We start from the raw sequence: 23,013 nt of genomic DNA on the forward strand, positions 1-23,013 counted from the left end.
CGTATATGCTAAAATATTTGAGACTCTTAGGCAATCGGGTTCACAGTGTATTCTCCCAAAACAAGTATAGAGAATGGCTAGATAGACGGATGGACGGACGGACAGATGGACTTACAGATAATGCAAATATAAAATGTTAACACATAGTAAAGACTACACAGGGATTCTTGGTTTCATTTTTGCAACTTTCTTGTAAGTCTTTTCAGACCTACAGTTTAAAAGCTTTTAATATGTGGAATGTAGAAAAATGGTAAAGAGGATCTTATTTGCAAGGCGGAAATAGAGACGCAGATGTAGAGAACAAACGTTAAGGATACCAAGGGGGCGGGGGGGTGAACTGGTAGATTGGGGTTGACATATGGACAGTATTTGTACTATGTGTAAGACAGATAACTAATGAGAACCTACTGCAGCACACAGGGAACTCTCCTTCGTGCTCTTTAGTGACCTAAATGGGAAGAAAATCCAAAACAGAGGGGATAAACATAAACACAGAGCTGATTCACTTTGCCGCACAGCATTGTGACTAAGACAACGTTGTAAAGCAGCCATTGCTGTTGTTGCTCGGTCACTAGGTCGTGTCCAACCCTTTGCAAACCCACGGACTGCAGCATACCAGGCCTCCCTGTCCTTCACTATCTCCCGGAGTTTCCTCCATCTCAAGTCCATTGAGTCAGTGATGCCATCCAACCATCTCATCCTCTGTCACCCCCTTCTCCTCCTGCCTTCGATCCTTCCCAGCATCAGGGGCTTTTCCAACGTGTCAGCTGAGTGGCCAAAATATTGGAGCTTCAGCATAAGTGCTTCCAATGAATACTCAGGGTGGAGTTCCTTTAGGATTGACTGGTTTGAACTCCTTGCAGTCCAAGGGACTCTCAAGAGTTTTCTCCAACTCTACAGTTCAAAAGCATCAATTCTTCAGTGCTCAGCCTTCTTTATGGTCTGGCAGGAGTTGGGGTGGTGGGGGGGGGGGGGTGGACAAGAGAGGGAAAGAAGATCACCAATCAAGTGTCAGGCAGCCTCGGTGGTTTTACAACAGCCCAGAAAGGTAATTTATACAACCCTCCCTTTCAATCTGAGGAAGTGGAGGCACAGAGTGCTTATCTATCTGGCCCAAAGTTGTGTCGGGTTTTGTAGGGGAGAGCCCTCTCCCCAGTACCACTACCAGGGGACAGCCAATGTTTACTCCACTCCAGCCCGCTCTTGCCACCCTCATCACCCAGAGCAGTTGCAGCGAAGGGCCAGTCTCTCAGGGAGGCGGAGGGCTAGAGCGGGGAGGTAGGTCACCATTGCTGGATTTACAAACCTGTGGTTTTCTCTGGGTCCCAAAACTCCAGGACCAGTCTCAGCCCCTTCCGGCCCCCAGCCATTCACCATTCAAGTAAGATGAAATAGAGGCCCAACGTGATCCAAACAAAGTGTTTTTTATAAACTCATGAAAAGAGTCCTTATTAGAAAGGGCTTAGGTAGGAGGCAGGCATGGGGGCTGTGACAGGGCTGACCCTTCTGCAGCCTCCTGGCAAGCTGCGACCATTAGCAGATTTGGTTCTGGGTAGGCTCACTGTCAGCTCCACATTATGGGATTTTATGGGATTTATGCGCAGAACTTTCCTACAAAGCATGGTATTATAGGACGGATTAGAGAGCTCCAAGAAGCAAAGGTACTGGCTCCCCTGTCTTATTTTTTAGCAGATTTTTTTAAAGAGGCCCACAGCCAGAGGCTCTGAAGCCTGACACCAGAACTCGAATATCCTGCTGACTCGAAAACACACATATTTGTACAAAAAAAAGATCACTGGCTAGAGTTTTCTTAATATAAACTCACTCTAGAACATTGAGAATATGTAAAAAGACATAAAAGAAGATAAAATAACACGTGCTGCTATGAGCCAGAGATAGTCACTGTGAACCTTCTGTGTTCCCTTTCTGCCTTCTTTCTGTGCATGCATACCTGCATGTGTGTGTGCGTGCGTGTGAGTGTGTGTGTGTGTGTGTAGAAAGAGAGAGAGAAAGACAAATGTCCAGAGCAGAAAGAGAAATAAGCAGAGAGAATGGCTTTGAAGTAAAACTGAGCTAAATTTGAATTCCATACCTGCCACTCATGGGTCCCCTGACCTTGGCCAAGCTGCTTGATGTTCAATTCCACAGATGTACATGAGGAGTACAGATCCTACCTCAAGGGAACTGTTTTGATTAAATGAGATTACATTAAATGAATACAAAGCATTTAATATTCTGCCTGACACAAAGTAAATCCCGACTGAATGGTAACTAAATAAATATGAATATGGACTTTAGGGCTTTTCTTTCCAAAAGTGGAATCATCCTGGCAACACAAATTTGTATCCTAACACTTTTAAGTTTTGGTTTTTTTTTTTTAATATAACTGTGGGAAAACAGACTTCTGTTTCCATCAAGCCAAAAAAAAACCTCAAAAAAGTATAAAATTCCCAATCACACCCTGCTCTTTAGGCTAAATTTTTTTAAGTAATTTTATTTATTTATTTATTATGGCTGCCCTGGGTCTTCACTGCTGTGTGAGCTTTCTCTCACTGTGTTGAGCAGGAGCTACTCCCTAGGTGTGGTGCACAGGCTTCCCATGCAGTGGCTTCTCTTGTTGCAGCACTCAGGCTCAGTAGTTGTGGGACATGGGCTTGGTTGCTTCACAGCATATGGGATCTTTCCCGACCAGGGATTGAACCCATGTCCCCTGCATTGGCAGGTGGATTCTTAACTGCTGGACCACTAGGTACATCCCTAGGCCAAATTTTTCATGATGTGGTATATTGTCAATATTGGGCTTCCCAGCTGGCACTAGTGCTAAAGAATCAGCCTGCCAATGCAGGAGACATAAGCGATGTGGGTTCGATCCCTGGGTTGGGAAGATGCCCTGGAGGAGGGCTTGGGTAAGCAACCCACTCCAGTATTCTTTCCTGGAGAATCCCACTGACAGAGGAGCCTGGTGGGCTACAGTCCATAGGGTCACAAAGAGTTGGACATGACTGAAGTGACTTAGTGTGCACATGTGCGTGCACACACACACACATACAGAGTCAATATTGTGCACATGCTTTGGAGGATTTTTAAATTTTTTTTGGCCATACCCAAGGTATGCCGGATGGTAGTTCCCCAACCAGTGATCACACCAACTCCTGCCTTGGAAACACAGTCTTAACCACTGGACCACTGGGGAAATCCTGCTCTGGGGGCTTTATTTTTTATCTTTTCCTTCTAATTGACCATTCAGCACATGCTGAACAAGCATCTGTCTGAGGCCACAGATTCTCAACATCCATATGATTAGATTATTTCATCTATGTCCCAGCAACACTTAAAACCACATGATATGGACAAATCACTCCTGTGGGCCTCAGTTTTCTCATCTGTTAAATGGGGATGCAGTGATGACACACCCCCTTCCCAGCAGGTGGCTGTGACAGCTACACCAAGGAATCTACATGAGGCAGGAGACCCGGTGCCTACTAAGTGTTCAGCAAAAGTTAAAATGATAATCATATTATAAATTTCTTACATTTGAGAGACATAATCCATAGGTCCAAGGTCGACGCACCAGGAGGCTGGCCCTCTTCAGGTGCTCCTCCTGACCAGAGCTTTTGGAGTGCAGTGGCTGAGGAGAAGCCATCACCACCCTGCCTCGGGGCCGAGTCAGGGTTCCTGTCGCACCACGTCACCCCCCGCACCACCTCCTGGCCTTCAGTGGCAGGGTCACTTCTCATGTGACGCACTCCCCCCAGCTCCATGAATGGAAATTGGCTCCGGAGTAAAAGACATTTAAGATGGCAGAGTAGAAGGGTGTGCGCTCATCTTCTCCTGCAAGAACTCCAAAACTACAACTTGCTACTGAACAACCGTTGACAGGGGAATGTTGGATTCCACCAAAAAAAGGTACCCCATGTCCAACAGCAAAGGAGAAGCCCCAGCAAGACAGTGCTGTGCTAAGTCATTTTAGTCATGTCTGACTCTTTGTGACCCCATGGACTGTAGCCCACCAACCTTCTCTGCCTATGGGGTTTTCCAGGCAAGAATACTGGAGTGGGTTGCCACTTCCTCCTCCAGGGGATCTTCCCAACCCAGGGATTGAACCAGCATCTCTTAGTTCTCTTGCATTGGCAGACAGATTCTTTACCACTAGCACCACCTGGGAAGCCTCACAGAAAGATGATAGGAGGAAGGAAATGTTGTTCAGAATCAAACCCCATACCCTCCAGAGACGCTCAGAGGGCTCAGACAAAACCTTGTGCGCACCAGGAAACTCCAAGAGACGAGCTAGACCTGCTCTTGAGTGTTTAAGTGTCTCCTGAGGAGGTATGGGCCAGCAGTGGCCTGCCACAGGGGCAGGGGCTCTGGGTGCAGCAGACCTGCGTGTGGCATAAGCCCTCTTGGAGGAGGTCTCCATTAACCGCACCATAGAGACACCAGAACTTGTACAGGACTGGGGAGACAGACTCTTGGAGGGCACAAACAAAACCTTGTGCACACTAGGACCCAGGAGAAAGGACAAGTGACCCCACAGGAGACTGACCCAGACTTGCCCTTGAGTGTCCAGGAGTCTCCGGTGGAGGTGGGGGCAGGTGGTGGCCTGGTGCAGGGTCCGGGGAAGGAGGTCATCATTATCTTCATTACCTCCACCATAGTTTGGCCTCAGGTCAAAAAACAGGGAGGGAACACAGCCCTGCCCATCAACAGAAAATTGGATTAAAGATTTACTGAGTATGGCCCCGCCCATCAGAACAAGACCCAGTTTCCCCCACAGTCAGTCTCTCCCATCAGGAAGCTTCCATAAGCCTCTTATCCCTTACACAATGGAAAAAAGACAACCTCTTTAACAAGTGGTGCTGGGAAAACTGGTCAACCACTTGTAAAAGAATGAAACTAGAACACTTTCTAACACCATACACAAAAATAAACTCAAAATGGATTAAAGATCTAAATGTAAGACCAGAAACTATAAACTCCTAGAGGAGAACATCGGCAAAACAGTCTCCGACATAAATCACAGCAGGATCCTCTATGACCCACCTCCCAGAATATTAATAAAAATAAACAAATGGGACCTAATTAAACTTAAAAGCTTTTGCACAACAAAGGAAACTATAAGCAAGGTGAAAAGATAGCCCTCAAAATGGGAGAAAACTATAGCAAACGAAGCAACAGACAAAGGATTAATCTCAAAAATATACAAGCAACTCCTGCAGCTCAATTCCAGAAAAATAAATGACCCAATCAAAAAATGGGCCAAAGAACTAAACAGACATTTCTCCAAAGAAGACATACAGATGGCTAACAAACACATGAAAAGATGCTCAACATCACTCATTATCAGAGAAATGCAAATCAAAACCACAGTGAGGTACCATTACACGCCAGTCAGGATGGTTGCTATACAAAAGTCTACAAGCAATAAATGCTGGAGAGGGTGTGGAGAAAAGGGAACCCTCTTACACTGTTGGTGGGAATGCAAACTAGTACAGCCACTATGGAGAACAGTGTGGAGATTCCTTAAAAAACTGGAAATAGAACTGTCATATGACCCAGCAATCCCACTCCTGGGCATACACACCGAGGAAACTAGATCTGAAAGAGACACGTGCACCCCAATGTTCATCGCAGCACTGTTTGTAATTGCCAGGGCATGGAAGCAACCTAGATGCCCATCAGCAGACGAATGGACAAGGAAGCTATGGTACATATACACTATGGAATATTGCTCAGCCATTAAAAGAATTCATTTGAATCAATTCTAATGAGATGGATGAAACTGGAGCCCATTATACAGAGTGAAGTAAGCCAGAAAGATGAAGACCAATACAGTATACTAACACATATATATGGAATTTAAAAAGATGGTAACAATAACCCTATATGCAAAACAAAAAAAGAGACACAGATGTACAGAACAGACTTTGGGACTCCGTGGGAGAAGGTGAGGATGGGATGTTCTGAGAGAATAGCATTGAAACAAGTATACTATCTATGGTGAAACAGATCACCAGCCCAGGTTGGATACATTAGACAAGTGCTCGGGCCTGGTGCACTGGGAAGACCCAGAGGGATGGGATGGGGAGGGAGGTGGAAGGGGGGATCATGATGGGGAACACATGTAAATCCATGGCTGATTCATGTCAATGTATGGCAAAAATCATTATAATATTGTAAAGTAATTAGCCTCCAACTAATAAAAATAAATGGAAAAAAAAAGCCTTTTATCCTTATCCATTAGAGGGCAGATAGAATGAAAACCAAAATCACAGAAAGCTAATCAAACTGATCACACGGACCACAGCCTTGTCTAGTTCAATGAAACCATGAGCCATGCCATGTAGGGCTATCCAAGATGGACGGGTCATGGTGGAGAGTTCTGATAAAACATGGCGCACTGGAGAAGGAAACGGCAAACCACTTCAGTATTCTTGCCTTGAGAACCCCATGAAGAGTATGAAAAGGCAAAATTATAGGACACTGAAAGATGAATTCCCCAGGTCAATAGGTGCCCAATATGCTATTGGAGAACAGTGGAGAAATAACTCCAGAAAGAATGAAGAGATAGAGTCAAAGCAAAAACAATGCCCAGTTGTGGATGTGACAGGTGATGGAAGTAAAGTCCAATGCTGTAAAGAGCAATAATGCATAGGAACCTGGAATGTTAAGTCCATGAATCAAGGTAAATTGGAAGTGGTCAAACAGGAGATGGCAAGAGTGAACGAACATTGACGTTTTAGGAATTAGTGAACTAAAATGGACAGGAATGGGTGAATTTAACTCAGATGACCATTATTTCTGCTACTGTGGGCAAGAATCCCTTAGAAGAAATGCAGTAGCCCTCATAGTCAACAAAAGTCTAAAATGCATTACTTTGGTGCAATCTCAAAAATGACAGAATGATCTTTCTTCGTTTCCAAGGCAAACCATTCAATATCACAGTAATCTAAGTCTATGCCCCAACCAGTAATGCTGAAGAAGCTGAAGTTGAACGGTTCTATGAAGACCTACAAGACCTTCTAGAACTAACACCCAAAAAAGATGTCCTTTTCATTATAGGGGACTAGAATGCAAACGTAGGAAGTCAAGAAACACCTGGAGTAACAGGCAAATTTGGCCTTGGAGTACAAAATGAAGCAGGGCAAAGGCTAACAGAATTTTGCCAAGAGACCGCACTGGTCATAGCAAACACCTGCTTCTGGCAACACAAGAGAAGACTCTACACATGTACATCACCAGACGGTCAATAATGAAATCAGATTGATTATTTTCTTTGCAGCCAAAGCTGGAGAAGCTCTGTACAGTTAGCAAAAACAAGATGGTGAGCTGATTGTGGCTCAGATCATGAACTCCTTATTGCCAAATTCAGACTTAAAGTGAAGAAAGTAGGGAAAACCTCTAGACCATTCAGGTATGACCTAAATCAAATCCCTTGATTATCCCGTGGAAGTGACAAATAGATTCAAGGGATTAGATCTGATAGATAGAGTACCTGAAGGACCATGGACGGAGGTTCCTGACATTGTACAGAATGCAGAGATCAAGACCATCCCCAAGGGAAAAAAAAATGCAAAAAGGCAAAACGGTTGTCTTAGGAGGCCTTACAAATAGCTGAGAAAAGAAGAGAAGCAAAAGGCAAAGGAGGAAAGGAAAGACATACCCATTTAAGTACAGAGTTCCAAATAATAGCAAGGAGAGATAAGAAAGTGATCAGTGATCAATGCAAAGAAATAGAGGAAAACAATAGAATGGGAAAGACTAGAGATCTCTTCCAGAAAATTAGAAATACCAAGGGAACTTTTCATGCAAAGACGGACAGAATAAAGGACAGAAATGGTATGGACCTCACAGAAGCAGATAATATTAAGTAAAGGTGGCAAGAATACAGAGAAAAACTGTACAAAAAAGATCTTCATGACCCAGATAATCACGATGGTATGATCACTCACCTAGAGCCAGATATCCTGGAATGTGAAGTCAAGTGGGCCTTAGGAAGCATCACTACAAAGAAAGCTAGTTGAGGTGATGGAATTCCAGCTGAGCTATTTCAAATCCTAAAAGATGATGCTGTGAAAGTGCTACACTCAATATGCCAGCAAATTTGGAAAACTCAGCAGTGGCCACAGGACTGGAAAAGGTCAATTTTCATTCCAATGAATGCTCAAACTACTGCACAATTGCACTCATCTAACATGCTAGCAAAGTAATGCTCAAAATCCTCCAAGCCAGGCTTTGACAGTACATGAACTGTGAACTTTCAGATATTCAAGCTGGATTTAGAAAAGGCAGAGGAACCAGAGATCAAATTGCCGACATCCATTGGATCATTGAAAAAGCAAGAGAGTTCCAGAAAAACATCTATTTCTGCCTTACTGATTACGCCAAAGCCTTTGACTGTGTGGATCACAACAAACTGTGGAAAATTCTTCAAGAGATGGGAATACCAGACCTCCTGACCTGCCTCCTGAGAAATCTAATTGCAGGTTAAGAAGCAAAAGTTAGAACTGAACATGGAACAACAGACTGGTTCCAAATAGGAAAAGGAGTACGTCTAGGCTATATATTGTCACTCTGCTTATTTAACTTACATTCAGAGTACATCACGCAAAATGCCGGGCTGGATAAAACAAAAGCTGGAATCAACATCGCCAGGATAAATATCAGTAACCTCAGATATGCAGATGACACCACCATTATGGCAGAAAGTGAAGAACTAAAGAGCCTCTTGATGAAAGTGAAAGAGGAGAGTGAAAAGTCTGGCTTATAAGTCAACATTCAGAAAACTAAGATCATGGCATCCGGTCCCATCACTTCATGGCAAATACTGGGAACAATAGAAACAGTGAGAGACTTTATTTTCTTGATCTCCAAAATCACTGTAGATCGTGACTGCAGCCATGAAGTTAAAAGATGCTTGCTCCTTGGAAGAAGAGCTATGACCAACTTAGACAGCATATTAAAAAGCAAAGACATTACTTTGACAACAAAGGTCCATCTAGTCAGTTATGATTTTTCCAGTAGTCGTGTATGGATGTGAGAGTTGGACTATAAAGAAAGCTGAGTGTCAAACAATTGATGATTTTTTGAACTGTGGTATTGGAGAAGACTCTTGATAGTCCCTTGGACTGCGAGGAGATCAAACCAATCCGTCCTAAAGGAAATCAATCCTGAATATTCGTTGGGAGGACTGATTCTGAAGCTGAAACTCCAATATTTTGGCTACCTAAGGCAAAGAAGTGACTCATTTGAAAAGACCCGGATGCTGGGAAAGATTGAAGATGGGAGGAGAAGGGGACAACAGAGGATGAGATGGCTGGATGGCATCGCTGACTCAATGGACATGAGTTTGAGTAGGCTCTGCAAGTTGATGAACGGGTGTCACAAAGAATCAGACTTGACTGAGTGACTAAACGGAACTGAATCTTCAGATTGAGCTTCCCAGGCGGCAGCAGTGGTAAAGAACCTGCCAACACAAGGGACATAAGAAATGAGGATTCGACCCCTGGGTTGGGAAGATCCCCCAGAGGAGGGCATGGCAACCCACTCCAGTATTCTTGCCTGTAGAATCCCATGGATCCATAGGGTCGCAAAGAGTCAGACACAACTGAAGTGACTTAGCACACACACATGCACACTCATCTTCTGATGGTAAATATATATACTTCCATTTGTTTGTTTTCTACTTGTTTTTATAAACTAATCAGGGCAGCATGCAATAGGTCACTGAAATAATTGCCCAAGCAGGGCTTTTCAACTGCAGAGCCAGGGTGGTCAGGATCCTCTCTGTGTGAATCTGCCTCCTGGGAGACAGCAGAGCAGATGCGGCAAAGGAACCAGAGGTCCTGTGAGTCTGGACACATGTGCAAAGCCAGGGGCCCTCTCCTCTCTCTCCCCACCTGAAAACAGGATCTGAGCTTTCTTTGTCATCTTTGGACGTCCTCAGGATAAATGGCAGAGATGTAGTAAACCTCAAAGGAGGTTCGTTGCTGAAAGAGAATGAAGGGTAGTCACCAGGATCCTGACATAAGACCCTGCAGGTTTTGCCTTCTGCTGGAATGTTTATCATCCTATAGTCTCAGGCCACTTAACACTTGGGGTCTCGGTGCCCTACTTGATGGGACTGAATGAGACAGAAATAGCAGCAGGGTGTGGCAGGCACTCAGTAACAGTCCATGAGTTGTGATAATTTCCATCTATCATTAGACTCTCATGTCTTACTGGTTTTTTTTTTTTAAGTTTTTAAAATAACATTTATTTCCTAAAAGTTAACATGTGCATAATAGGAAACCAAAAAACACAAGAAGCAAAAAAACAAAGCCATTTATAATCACAAGCAGTTTACCATTTGATGTGTCCTTCTAGGTCTCATTTGTGTATTTTCACAACTAAACACCCATTTTTATGTAATTAAGATCACAGTTATGTATCATGCTGTTTCACACAACATGAATATTTACCATTTCAAAGTCCCAAAGCTATGAGTATTTTGATAACCAAGAATACACGACACCAACTCAATCTGGAAAGAAAAAAAATTTTTAATTTAAAAACAATTTTTCAGTAATACCTTGATCTAATAGATTGAATTATTTTATATTTTGTGCTTACTATTATTTACTGAATTGGCTTTGCTTTCACTTATTTAAAGAAATGTTAATTACTTCTTAAAAATATTGAACTTTGCTTTCCTCCTAATGAAAAAAATTCAGTGAACTTGGTTTCTCCAATGGCCGTCTATTTCTTTACAGTGGATGTTAACTTAGGTCAGCCCCTATGAATACACTTCCAGAAAGAGGCCAAAAACACAGATTCTGCTTTGCCGAAGCTCACACCTCATTTATTTCTGGGGTCCTGAGAGATTGATGTTTGCTTGATGGCGGTGGAAATAGTCAACTACAGTCTACAGACAGGGTCTGGCCACTACCTTTTTGTGTGCTGCCTGCAAGTCTAAGAATAGTCTTACATTATTAAATGGTTGGAAACAAGAATACTTTCTGAATGTATGTGAAATTCAAATTTCAGTGTCCACAAATAAAGTTTTGGACTTCCCTGGTGGTCCAGTGGTTAAGAATCTGCAGGGGATATGGATTCGATCCCTGGTTCGGGAAGACTCCACATGCCACAAGTCAGCTAAGCCCATGAGCTGCAACTACCAAGTCCGAGAGTTGCAGCTACTGAAGTCTGCATGCCTAAAGCTCGTGCGCCACAACAAGAGAAGCCATCTCAATGAGAAGCCCAAGCACTGCAACGAAGGGTAGGCCCTGCTTGCCGCAACTAGAGAAGGACCCAGCGCAACCAAAAATAAACATTTTTTAAAAAATAAAGTTTTATTGGAACACAGCCATGCTCACTAGAGAGGGTGTATTATAGCTCCTTACATGTTGTCTATTTGCATGTAAGGAGCTATAATACATATAACATATTTACTATTGCATTACTATATACACATATACTATTATATGTATAATATATATTATACATATAATATACATGATACATATGATAGTATGTATAGTAAAAGCTATTTACATACATATATCTACATATCATCTATTGCTACCACAGCAGATTTGATATTACAACAGATGTTTTATGTTCTGCAAAGCCCTTTACAAAAAAGGATCAACAACTTCTGGCCCAGGGTAAGGAGTTAGCATTGCTATGGCCCCCGCTCTGGTTCCAGGGAAGAATTTTTACGCATAGGCCACTCAGTTACGCTCACCTTTTTTACCTCCCCCACCTCCTGCCCCAGACAGGGTTAAAATGGATAACCCCACTCACCCTAGATAGTGTGTTCTTTGGGGACATGAAACCAGGAGGAAGAACACCTAATGGGCGCCCTCTTCCTGCCAGACTTCGGCCCACTTAAAGACATCATCTCACTCACAGACTTAGAGAACGAACTTGTGGTTGCTGGGGAGGAAGAAGGCTGGGGGAAAGGGATAGGGAGTTTGGGATGGACATGTACACACTGCTGTATTTAAAGTGGATAACCAACAAGGCCCTACTGTATAGTACAGGGAACTCTCCTCAATGTTATGTAGCAGCCTGGATGGGAGGGGACTTTGGGGGAGAATGGGTACATGTGTATGTATGTATATGCCTGAACCCCTTCCCTGCTCATCTGAAACTATCACAACATTGTTAATTGGCTAAACGCCAATGCAAAATAAAAAATTAAAAAAACAAAGATATCATCCAGTGGGTGGCAAAATTCCCATTTCAAGGATGATAAAACCGAGGCTCAGAAAGGGAAATAATCTGCCCAAACTTGCACAGCTAGTAAGTGGCACAGGCTGGATTGAAACACAGCCTTGCTAAGTCCAGAACTATCCTCACGCCAATACCCACACCCTGGTTTAGAACTATTTGACCAACCAGAAGGCAGAAGGAGGCAGGTGATGACTGCTGGGCGGCCCCCCTACACCCACCCCCACCCCTACCCCCACCCCGGGCCTCCACCCGAGCTCTTTTGGGTTACACCCCATGCACCCCACCCCAGCTGTGTTCCTGCCACATTCCCAGCCTTGGCTCTCGCCTGCATTTCCACCCAACCCTGGCAGCCAGAATAAACACGGCCTGCCCCAGCATCCACTCACACGGAGCCCGAGAGCCCACCTCCCTGGATCACAGCCTGGGAATCGGGACAGTGATGCAAAGGACAGCCTGCGGGTGTGTGCAGACAGTGGCCCTGGACCGGCCAGGAGACGTGCGTCCACGGACAACACTCACCTGTGTGGGGGTGGTTTTCCTGGACTGAAACCAGCCATTCTACCTGCTTTTTTTTTTTTTTTTAATGTATCCTGTCCTATTAGCCAGGCCTTGCCAAGGAGAAAAGGGGCCCTCTTGGCACACTTTCTGCATAAGAAAGAGGAGGTATTTTATGAGGTCTCCAGCCTCTGCAGACTATGTGTCCCCTCCCCACAGAGAATCTCGTCTAAAGCCTGCTTTCCGCTCTCGGTCTCCTCTGGCCAGGCAGACAGCAGGCCATCTCACCCTGTTCCTGTCCCCCTGAGAGTCTGTCCCCATGAGGTGCCCCCCAAGGCAGCCCATCTTAAACTTCATGGAACACTGGTTTCCGCTCGACCAGAGATTCTTCAGTCCGACTCCTCAGTCAACACTGCCGGCTGTTCTGCTTGGGGCAAAGTCTCCAGTCGTCAAAGAGAGCCGTGTGTGTGCGTGTGAGTGTGTGTGAGTGTGTGCGTCTCCATGGGAGTGTGTGCATCTGTGTGTGTCTGTACGTGTCTACTTGTATATGTCTGTGTGTGTGTGTTTATCTTTGTGCCTGTGTGTGTCTCCATGTGAGTGTGTGTGTATGAGTATGTCTGTGTCTATTTGAATATGTCTCTTGTTTATCTTTGTGTCTGCTTATGATTGTGTCTGTGTGTGTTTGTACGTGTCTGTGTGTGTCTGTGTTTCTCTGTGTCTGTGTGTCTGTGTATTAGTGTGTCTGTGTATGTCTCTGTGTGTGTCTGTGTTTATCTTTGTGTCTGAATGCCTGCGTGTATCTCTGTGTACGTGTGTCTCTGCATATGTGTGTCTGTGTGTCCACGCATCCATGCACCAAGTTACAGTTTGTGAAGCTTTGCTCAGAGGCGTGTCCCTCACAGAGCAGGACCTCCGGGAAGGTCCCCGCTCTGGGTGCCCAGGGCAGCAGAGTTCCCAGGTGTCACTGTCCGCCTGGCCATGACCTGGCACCTGAAGCCACCTCACACCTGAGCATCCCACAACCTCCTCACCAGTCACCCTGCACCCACTCGTGGCTCCCCGCAGGCTGTTCCAGAAGCTGCCTCTAAACCACAGGGCCCATCACGTCTCTGTCCAGTCACACTGAAAATGGAAGCTGCAGTCATCCTTGTTCCAGGGGACCCTGACTCAGCGCTCCTCAGACTCCAGCGTGCACAAAAAGGACGTGGGGATCGCAGTAAGTAAAATGCAGAATCTCTTCAGGAGGTCTGGGGTGGGGCCTGAGAATCTGCACTTCCCACGAGCACCCAGGCAACACCAGGCTGCAGGTCTAGGAACTCGGTAAGCACGGAGACCTCGGGTGAGCTACCCTGCCCACCCCTCCCCCAGGGCTGCTCCAGCCCAGCAGGCATCCTCCCATCACAGAAATTCTCTTCACTCAGATTTCCCTGGGGTTCACCCCTCACTCTTCTAGGGTCTCTACCCCTGTGCCGCTTCAGATTGGCTTTCCCAGCCACTCCATGAACAGCTAGCAAACTCCTGCATCTGTCTGTTCCCAACCCATTCTCCCCTCTGCCTCTCACCTGCCCTCACCACTGTGTCTCCCCACCTTGCCTATATTCCTCATGGCACTCTTCACCTAGCAGTGGGGTAATGCCAGCCCCATGAGGCAGAGCCTGGCACACAGTCACTGCTCAATAAATATCTAGTGGATGAATAAGTGGATGAATGAATAAATGCATGAATGAGGGCACACATCTGCAATCTTTCACCGCTTTTGCTCCCGAGGTCATGTCCCAGCAACTCTATTTCCTTATTGGTGGGCAACAGGTCACCTTGTGTTTTGTTATGAAACACAGGGTCAAGACGAAATGACCAGTTTGAAGGTGGGGACAGCAGAGCTTCAGCCCATGCTCACTGCACAGGTCACACGCCCATCACGCCAGGCCCTGCCCCTACCCTTGAGAAGCCCCCAGTGTGCTGTGAGATACAGAAAAAACCAGCAATTACAGCACAGCGTCACTGCGCTGGGAGGTAGGAAAATACAGGGGCCAAGAGCAGAAACCCCTGGGCCAGCCTTGGCAGGGGAAAGGGGGCATTGGGGACCAAATGGGGCAGCTGGATAGCGCTTCCTGAAAAAAATACTGCATGAGCTAAAGGAAACCTTACAAGGTGAGTAGGGGGCTTACTCGGCCAAAGAGTAAAGGTCCTAGAGCAAGTGTGCTGGCGGGTGTGGGGGTGGAAGGTAACCAGGTGAAGTGAGGAAAGCCCCAGCAGAGGCCAGTCCTCGAGGCCAGTCCAGAAACCCTACTCTGGAGCCATCCAGGAACACCACTAACGTAAGCCCTGCATCTCATTTGTGGCTGAACTGGCTCGTCAGCACGCAGGCACCACGCCCCCATAGAAACAAGAGCTGGCACTTACTGGGCTCTTGGTACGGGATTTTATGAGTAGCTAATCCCATCCTCACTGCTGCCCTCCCTTTATAAATGAAGACACTGGAGACAGGAAGGGGGAAGTGCAGAGCTGGCATCTGAACCAGACTGCCAGACCCCAAAGCCAGAAGCATCGCCCTCCTGCTCCTCTCTGACACATTCCGCCTTGTCCCCCACCCTGTGGCCCCGACAGGTGGTGGCCAAAAGGGAAGGACTCCACAACCAGCAGCTGACTAGCTGACTGGAGGCACCCCCTGCTCCTCCAGCTTCCGGTTGCTTCCCTGTGAGGTGTCTGTGGAGCCACCAGCCCAGAACAGGCCATGGGTGAGGGTTCAGTGCCATGACACATCCCAAGGACAAAAGAGGGAAGAGCTTGCGAGGTGGTAGGAGAGGTGAGGAAGGCTTCGTGAAGGGGCTCTGAATAACCAGGGGCCACCCTGAGGCTGGGAATGATTGAAGGCAAAAGGAGACGAGGGCCGCAGAGGGTGAGATAGTTAGCATCACCGATTTAATGGACATGAATTTGAGCAAAGTCCGGGAGTACTGGAGGACAGGGAGGTCTGGCATGGTGCAGCCCATGGGGGTTGCAAAGAGTCTTAGTGACTGAATGACAACTGAGAGGCAGCACTGGGAAGTTCCCAAACACTGGCCAACACACACATTTCGGGGCTCCCACCCTAGGATGTTGGCCCAGGACATCTAGGCTGGGGACCCGGGAATCTGCGTGTTGACAAGCTCCCCAGTAGATCTTATACATTCTGAAAGACATCCACAGATAAAGCCAAAAGAGCTGAGCACTTGACCAGAGTTCAAATCCCACCTCCTGCTCTGGGCTACATGATCCTAAGTGACTTTCTTAACCCTGTAAGCCTCAGATAAGTAGAAGGCAAGGCTTGAAACCTGTTTGCTTTTCTAGCTCTCCGCTGGGATGGTGATAGGGGAAGTTCCTGGTTAAAGGACTACACAAGAGCATTCATGTGCTTGGCACTGTGGATGCAATGGGGGTGGGGGTAAATTCAGAACTGGAGCTTAACAGACACACACTACTACATATAAAACAGATAAAACAAGGGCCTACTGTATAGCACAGGAAACTATATTTAACATCTTGTAATAACCTATAAAGGAAAAGAACCTGAGACAGAATATGCATGTGTGCTGGATCAGTTCAGTTGTGTCCAACTCTTTGCAACCCTATAGACTTCACTCCACCAAGCTTCTCAGTCCATGCGATTCTCTAGGCAATACTGGAGTGGGTTGCTATTTCCTCTTCTAGGGGATCTTCCCAACCCAGGGATCAAACCTGCGTTTCTTGCCTCTCCTGCACTGGCAGACAGATTCTTTACCACTGGCACCACCTGAAAAAGAACATATATATATATATAAATTGAATACTTAGTTGTACACCTGAAACATTGTAAATCAACTATGCTTTTAAAAAAATATATATGTATAACCTGGGGAAAAAAATGGGACAGAGCCATGGGAGCACAGGGCAGATACAGTGTGGTGGCCCATCCAGGGCCAGCAAGTTCCCCTGCAGGTAACAGGGCTGACTCTCTAGGGGGGGCCCACCTCTGACTGTGAGCTGCTGGCTCTGGGCTGGAAGGCGGCTCCAGCCTGCCCTGCTGGGTTCTTGCACCTCCCATGCCCGCCCCACACCAGGAGAGCTGAGTCATGGAAAAAGTTAGTTCTTTGGGCTACAGTTTACCTCCCTCCTCCATCAAGCCTACAAAGGCTCCTTTCACATTTCCAGAAGTGGAGAGAAAACTGTGGGGCCCTCTCCCAGGCTGGGATGTGAAATTTCAAACTTTACCCTGGAGTTAAATTCCCCACCCCCTGCTCCCAAGTAAGGGAGGAGGGGGTACCAAGAGCCAAAAACACAGGTAGGAGGAGGTGGGAGAGGAGGGGGAGGGGTCGTGTCCCATTTAGTTCCTACTGAAGCCAGGACAACGGTGACCCTCTGGACCAACCCACTGGCCTGTGCATCCCCCAGCCCAGGACTGCCCCCCCTTGCCTCCATCTTCCCTGGGAAGTTGGGGGACATAAAGGAGGTGACAGACACAACCTCTCTGGGAAGCTGATGATGGAAGAGGCCTGAGTCCACAGGATGCAAGGCCGGTAAAAGTCATATCCTGAAGGTGGAACAAGTAGAAAAAAGGTGTCCCATTCCCAACCACAGTTCATCTTTTAGGGCTACCTGACATGTTCCTTTATGGGCTTCCCAGGTGGCGCTAGTGGTAAAGAATTGACCGGCCAATACAGGAGACAAGAGACATTGGATCCATCCCTGGGTCAGGAGGAAGCCAAGGCAACCCACTCCAGTATTCCTGCCTGGAGAATCCCATGGACAGAGGAGTCTGGCAGGCTATAGTCCATAGGCTCACAAAGAGTTGAACACAACTGAAGAGACTTAGCACGCACACACAACATGTTCTTTTATACTGTGATTTCACTCTAAACCTGATGTTTGGGAGAGGTTAAGGGCAGCCCCCTGTGTGGCCTTGAGTTGAATGAGTCACTTACATTGCTGAGCCCAGTGTTATTAATACATTGGCATTGTGATGACCACCCCTGGAGACTGTTGCAGAGATGAAGTCAGAGTACGTGTAATGGTCCTGATACGCTGAAGGTTAATTTGGGTTCTCAACCCCGTTCCCACTCAAACTCACACCCAGGGCAAATGTAAGTGGGACCTAGAGGTCTCCCAGCTGATCTGGTATCTGAACAGGGTTGGCTCACTGGTGAGCATCAGTGGATTTCAGTGAACACACTGCTGGGTTTAAGAGTTGCTTCACATCCCTGTGTTTCAATAACCTACTCCACACAGCAGCGAGTGTGTGGGGAAGTGGAGCTATGATCCTTGCAAGCCTTTTTAGGCTTGAAGTGTTCATCTTAGGTGGGGAGAAAAGCCTGGAAGGAAAAGGATGGCTGGTAGGATAACGGGAACACTGGAGACTGGAGACTTGGGCAGCTTGGAGGCGCAGTATCGCATCCACACCACTAGGCGGCGTCGAGGATAACAGATGAGAACAGGCTGCGCGCAGGGGTTTCAGCGCCAGACTTTCCCAGTTGTCTTGGCAGGCCCCGCAGACACCCGCCACCGCTGGGTGGGGAGAGCCTCTCCAGGGCTGGGATTTCTTTCCCATTTTTACAGACCTCCTAGGTGGGAGGAGGCCGTCATGTTGACCAAGTCCTGCCGTTAGCCGTGGCCTGGGAGTCTAGGAAGGCAATGTCCTGCCTTGGGGTCCTATTTTTGGAGTGTTAGAGGGAGGTAGGAGGGAGCCTGGTCCTCTCCTCCTGCCAGAATAGGGTGGGGTGGGATGGGGTAGGAAAAGGAATCATGTCTGGATCTGCAGCCCTCCTTCCTGCACTACCTGGCAGACCGGGATAATGATACCCCCCCTTGCAAGGTCAGTGGGAGGATTCAGTTTCAGAATCGAAGCTCTCGGTGTAGGATAGTCTGTCATCCAGCCACACTCTTCCTACCCCTTCTTACTCTTCCAGCGGGCGACATAATGACTTCCCAAATTCACCTGGAAGGAACATCCACGCAGGCAGAAGTTCTCTCCAGAGCTACAAGGTCTTTGCAGCCCAGGGAGGAGTTAAACCCCTAGCCACCCCCTCCCCAAACTAGCTTTTCTCCAAAGTGACATTCTCCCCGGATCCTCAGCAGATCATTAAACGTACTGATTCCAGCACACCCAGCCCTGCTCAATCAGAAGGTCTGGGGGTGAGGCCCTGCACTCTTCGCCTGAACAAGCCTCTTGTTGGAGAACCTCTGGCCCAGATTACAGGGCAAGCTCCCTGGCTCATCATCCTCTCTTCCTCCAGGCCTGGGACCATCAGGGGCAGCAGGAGGCAAGTCCGATCAGTGATTTTCACTGGCGCTGCTTTTTCGTGACTCACCTCCCAGACTTCCTGCAACAGACAACTCTAAATAGCTGGGTCCCACCCTCCAGCAGGGGAGACATTCTGGTTGGGAAAAAGCAAGAGGTTACAAAGTGGGCCCACCCCACCCCGCGGAGGGCAGCCCAGGGAGACCCAAAGAGAGAAGTCCGCCTGCACAGCATGGCAGGGGGTAGGGGCGGGGGCTTGGTGGGGGGGGGGGGGTCAGGTTTAGCAAGTTTTGTTTACAGGCGTTTGTTAAGGAAATTGCTGTCAGTCAAGGTAATTCTAGCCCAGATGAGCAATAAATACGCTCCCAGCTAATCTTATGGGGATTTTATTGACACCTCGGGGGCAGAGGTTCCCTTACCCTGCCCACCCCCACCCCTCAAAGCAAAACCTTGCTCCCCAGCTGTTCCCCGCCCCCGCCCTTACAACACGATGGACTCGGGTCAGACTTAGAAAGTGTTCTCTAAGTGAAGACAGGAGGCTTCTGAGTAAGGGTCAGAAGTGGCTTCCTGGTCCTACCTGGAGGCAGGGGGTGATCAAATGACCTGAAATAAACCCTGGGCGACCTGATGGATCAAGGCGAGAGCAAGCTCCCCCGGGTACGCCCGGCAGGCACACACCGGCGGTCACCTGGCCCGCAGGCTTCCCTGCTCTGGGAGACCGAGCCCCGGGCCAGAAGGCACGTCTCGAGGAGGGAGCCGGTTCGCTGGAGTCGGTTCCAGCGTGTGCGAGTTACTGCGGCTAGCCCTCAGGGACACCGCCGGCAAGCCCCTGCTTGCAGCTAGGGGAGCCGGCCCGGGGAGAGCGGAGCCTCTGCGAGCCCGTGTGCGCGCCCGGGCGCGCACCCCGCCACTGCGCAGGGGGAGGGGAGCCCGCGGCAGCCACTCAGAGGAACCGCAGCGAAGCCTCAGAACAACTTTAACTGTCAATCAGACTTAATGGGGTATTAAAAAAAAATGGGGGGGGGGGGGGGAAGGGCCGCCCTCTCGTTCTGAGCCGCGGCTGTCCCGGAGCGAACGGATGAGGCGGCTCAGACCCAGTCGTCCGATCCACTCGCGCTCCGCACCCGGGCCCTCTCCAAGTTAGAAAGGACAAAAAGAAGGCAATAAATGCTAACAAGGGAGAGAGAGGGAGCAGGATCGAGCGGCAACTCCCAGCCTCTGCTGGAAGACAGAGGGAGGGAGGGAGTCGGAGAGAGCGGGCGCGCGCGAGGGCGAGCCATGCACGTAAAGAAACTGACACCCGGACCCCCCACTTCTCCTGCACGTTGCTGGCAATCAGATCGCGTTTAAGCAATTTCCTGAGCCCAAGAATAGCAATGAGTCTGGAGACTTTCGCGGGCTGAAATTGGGAGCTCCAAGCACTTTTTCCCCCTACTTTTTTTTATTTTTTTTCCTGGAAAAGGGGTGGGGGGCGCTACAATTTGGAAACGGTTTTTTTTTTTTTTTTTTCCCTTAATCTTGCACTTTGAAACCGCGGGACTGTAGCAGGGTGCGCGCGTGTGGTTGGTGCTTTTTTTTTTTTTTTTTTTTCTTCCCCTGCCTAAACTCCTCTGTCAGCCTGTAAACATTACCTGAGAATTCCCCAGCCGAAACGGCTGGCTGCCGGGGCAAGAAAGTTCTTGTTAGAACTTTCCACCTCTGGCTTCCCCTCCACCCCTCTTACTGTCCCAACCTTCGGAGACGCTTTTTCTCGTCCGGAGGATTTATCTTTTTTTTTTTCCTCCCCCCTCTTTTTCTCACCCGGTGCTTGCTTTGCATTTGGGAAGAGGTGATTTCAAGAGTGGCCAGGTGGGACGCCTCTCTGCCCCCTTATTCGGTTTATTTATTATTGTTTGGGGGTGTTTTGTTTTTTAAGTCCTGTTTTGTTCGGTCCGGGGAGTTTCGCCCCTGCCGCCCGGCTCCGCGGCGCGGAGGATGGTGTGGAAACGGCTGGGCGCGCTGGTGGTGTTCCCTCTGCAGATGATCTATCTGGTGGTGAAGGCTGCGGTCGGACTGGTGCTGCCCGCCAAGCTGCGGGACCTGTCCCGGGAGAACGTCCTCATCACCGGCGGCGGGAGAGGCATCGGGCGCCAGCTAGCTCGCGAGTTCGCAGAGCGCGGCGCCAGAAAGGTACCGGGACCCCGCGAATCCAGAGGGGTGGGGGCCGGAGGCGAGGGGGGCCCAGGGGACAGGGGTTGCGCCCACCTGCTGCCGCTGCCGCTGCAGGAACCCGCGCCCAGGGTCTGAAAGTCGCCGGCCACCCTACTTCTCTGCGCCACCCGCGAGTGCTGAGCTAGTTAGTTTCACCTTGTACATTTCCCGGGCAGCCGACTGTCTGTCTTTTTTGGCAGGTCCAGAGCTGCCCCGCTCCTTTGGGATCTGTGGCTGGCTGTTCACCCCCACCTCGAAACTTAGCAGACCCACCCATTTCCCACATTCTTCCCTCCCAAAGGAAGGTGTTGCGTTTTTTCCTCCCCTCGCTTTCCCTCTTTGCCGCCACCCTGGTAAGGCAGGGTGTGTGCGCTCCTGGGTAGAGCGGGGAGCCGCCTGCTAGCTGGCGCTTCGTATTTTCCTTGGCAACCCGCTTCCCAGCCCCAACCTGGACGGCTGCGGCTCTGGAAGCTGAGAAAGAGTGGGTACTCGGTGTGGTTTGAAAAGGGGGAAGCGGTGATGGATGTCTAGCCTAGCCTGATAGGCACTCAGAAGCCAGGTGTTCCGAGATGTAGAGAGAGGGGACAGGGGTAACCAGCAGCTGATCAAGAGACCTTGTTCTCACTTCAGTGCTGCCTCCGCACACCACCCCCACCACCACCCAAATACAGCCCGGGAGGGGATCCCTCCCCACCAAGAGGAAAGGTGGCACTGTGGTGAACCACCCTTCCCCCTTTCCAACCCTCCAGCCCTGCCTTTAACTTTTTGGTAGTTCCAGCACCTCTTCCTCCAGTTTTCCCAGACCTGGTGCCTAAGAGTGGGGAGGCTGAGCCAGCTGTCACCCAACGCCAACCCAAACCAGGCTGACTCACCCAGTGACTAGAGCAATAGAGAGATTTGAGGCCAGCAGGCTGGGCTGTCTCCAGCCAGCCTTGTGAAGAGGAAGAGCAAAAACAGGGAATTAGTTTGAAATTTAAACTGCTGTGAGCGAGGGGGGTGAAAGGGCCGGCAAAGCCAGCTGATCTGACATGGAGCCACATACCTAGGGGATTAAGTAAATATGTACTGTAGAAAACCAAACCTGCATGTAATTCCAGGTTGCTTTTGTTTTGTTAAATACTGCCCTGAGATTTACAATTCCTCCGGGGTGGCTCTGACTGGGACTGAACTTTGGAGCCTGAACTATCAGCCAAAGCCGATTGCCGATTAACTCTTCCTTCCCTGGGCGGCGTTTAGAGGGAGGTGGTGGTTGTAGGTTGGGGGCTGTCAAGACTGAGTAAGTTAGCTGGGGTCGACTGTCCCCCGGCTCCTGCTTCTCCTTGGGTGGCTTGGACAGCTGCTTGACCTTGCAGTTGGAAGGGGAGTTCAGAAGTGTTTTTTAACCCTTGGACACACCGAAAAAGGAGAAGCAGAAGTTGTTCTCAGCAGTTTCATTTCCTTGGGGGTGATGCCCCCCACCCCCCACCCCTGTTATGGAGGAGTGGCAGATGAGGGTGCCCTTGCGGGGAGGGGAGCTGTAGGGTTTGGGACAATCGCGTGTGATTGTCATTCCTTAGCTGTTTGCATCCCACAGAAACTTTTCTTCTGGCTCTTCCAGCTGGCCCAAGTCCTGGGTCTCTTTCACTGCTCTTGTAACTGGCTGCAGTAGGCATATGAAGAACTCTTTTAGTCAATCTGGAAAAACTTGACTGACTATAAACAAGCCTAAATTGAAAGAAGTGTATGGCATTGGGGTGGGGGAGGGGCAGAGCAGCACCATACACTGGGAACCATGCCCCACTGAATTTGAAATGTGTACCTTCTCCTGAAGAATAAACCCAAGACCATTGAGTGATATGTCTTAATTGGTATCTGGTCACCAG

General features: G+C 48.5%; 1 protein-coding gene and 1 long non-coding RNA gene across 3 annotated transcripts in view; one reads left to right on the top strand and one right to left on the bottom strand.

The window, feature by feature from the left end:
* Positions 1-16,199: 16,199 nt before the first annotated feature.
* On the bottom strand, positions 16,200-21,981 carry LOC122707583. Of its 2 annotated transcripts, none has more exons than XR_006344857.1 (2): positions 21,206-21,981; positions 16,200-16,480 (listed from the first exon to the last, which is right to left on the bottom strand). It is a non-coding gene; the product is annotated as an uncharacterized LOC122707583 (long non-coding RNA). The 2 variants fall into 2 exon arrangements; XR_006344856.1 differs by lacking the exon at positions 21,206-21,981 and adding an exon at positions 16,580-17,411.
* DHRS3 (dehydrogenase/reductase 3) overlaps positions 19,930-23,013 on the top strand; it is a 50,675-nt gene continuing 47,591 nt past the window's right edge. Inside the window, exon 1 of the mRNA XM_043923202.1 lies at positions 19,930-21,130. Within this exon, the coding sequence (XP_043779137.1) occupies positions 20,936-21,130 (195 nt within the window). The 5' untranslated portion in view covers positions 19,930-20,935. The remainder of the gene's footprint in view (positions 21,131-23,013) is intronic.

The sequence above is a fragment of the Cervus elaphus genome, chromosome 14, assembly GCF_910594005.1.
Source record: "Cervus elaphus chromosome 14, mCerEla1.1, whole genome shotgun sequence".
In the NCBI taxonomy this organism is placed as follows: Eukaryota; Metazoa; Chordata; class Mammalia; order Artiodactyla; family Cervidae; genus Cervus; species Cervus elaphus.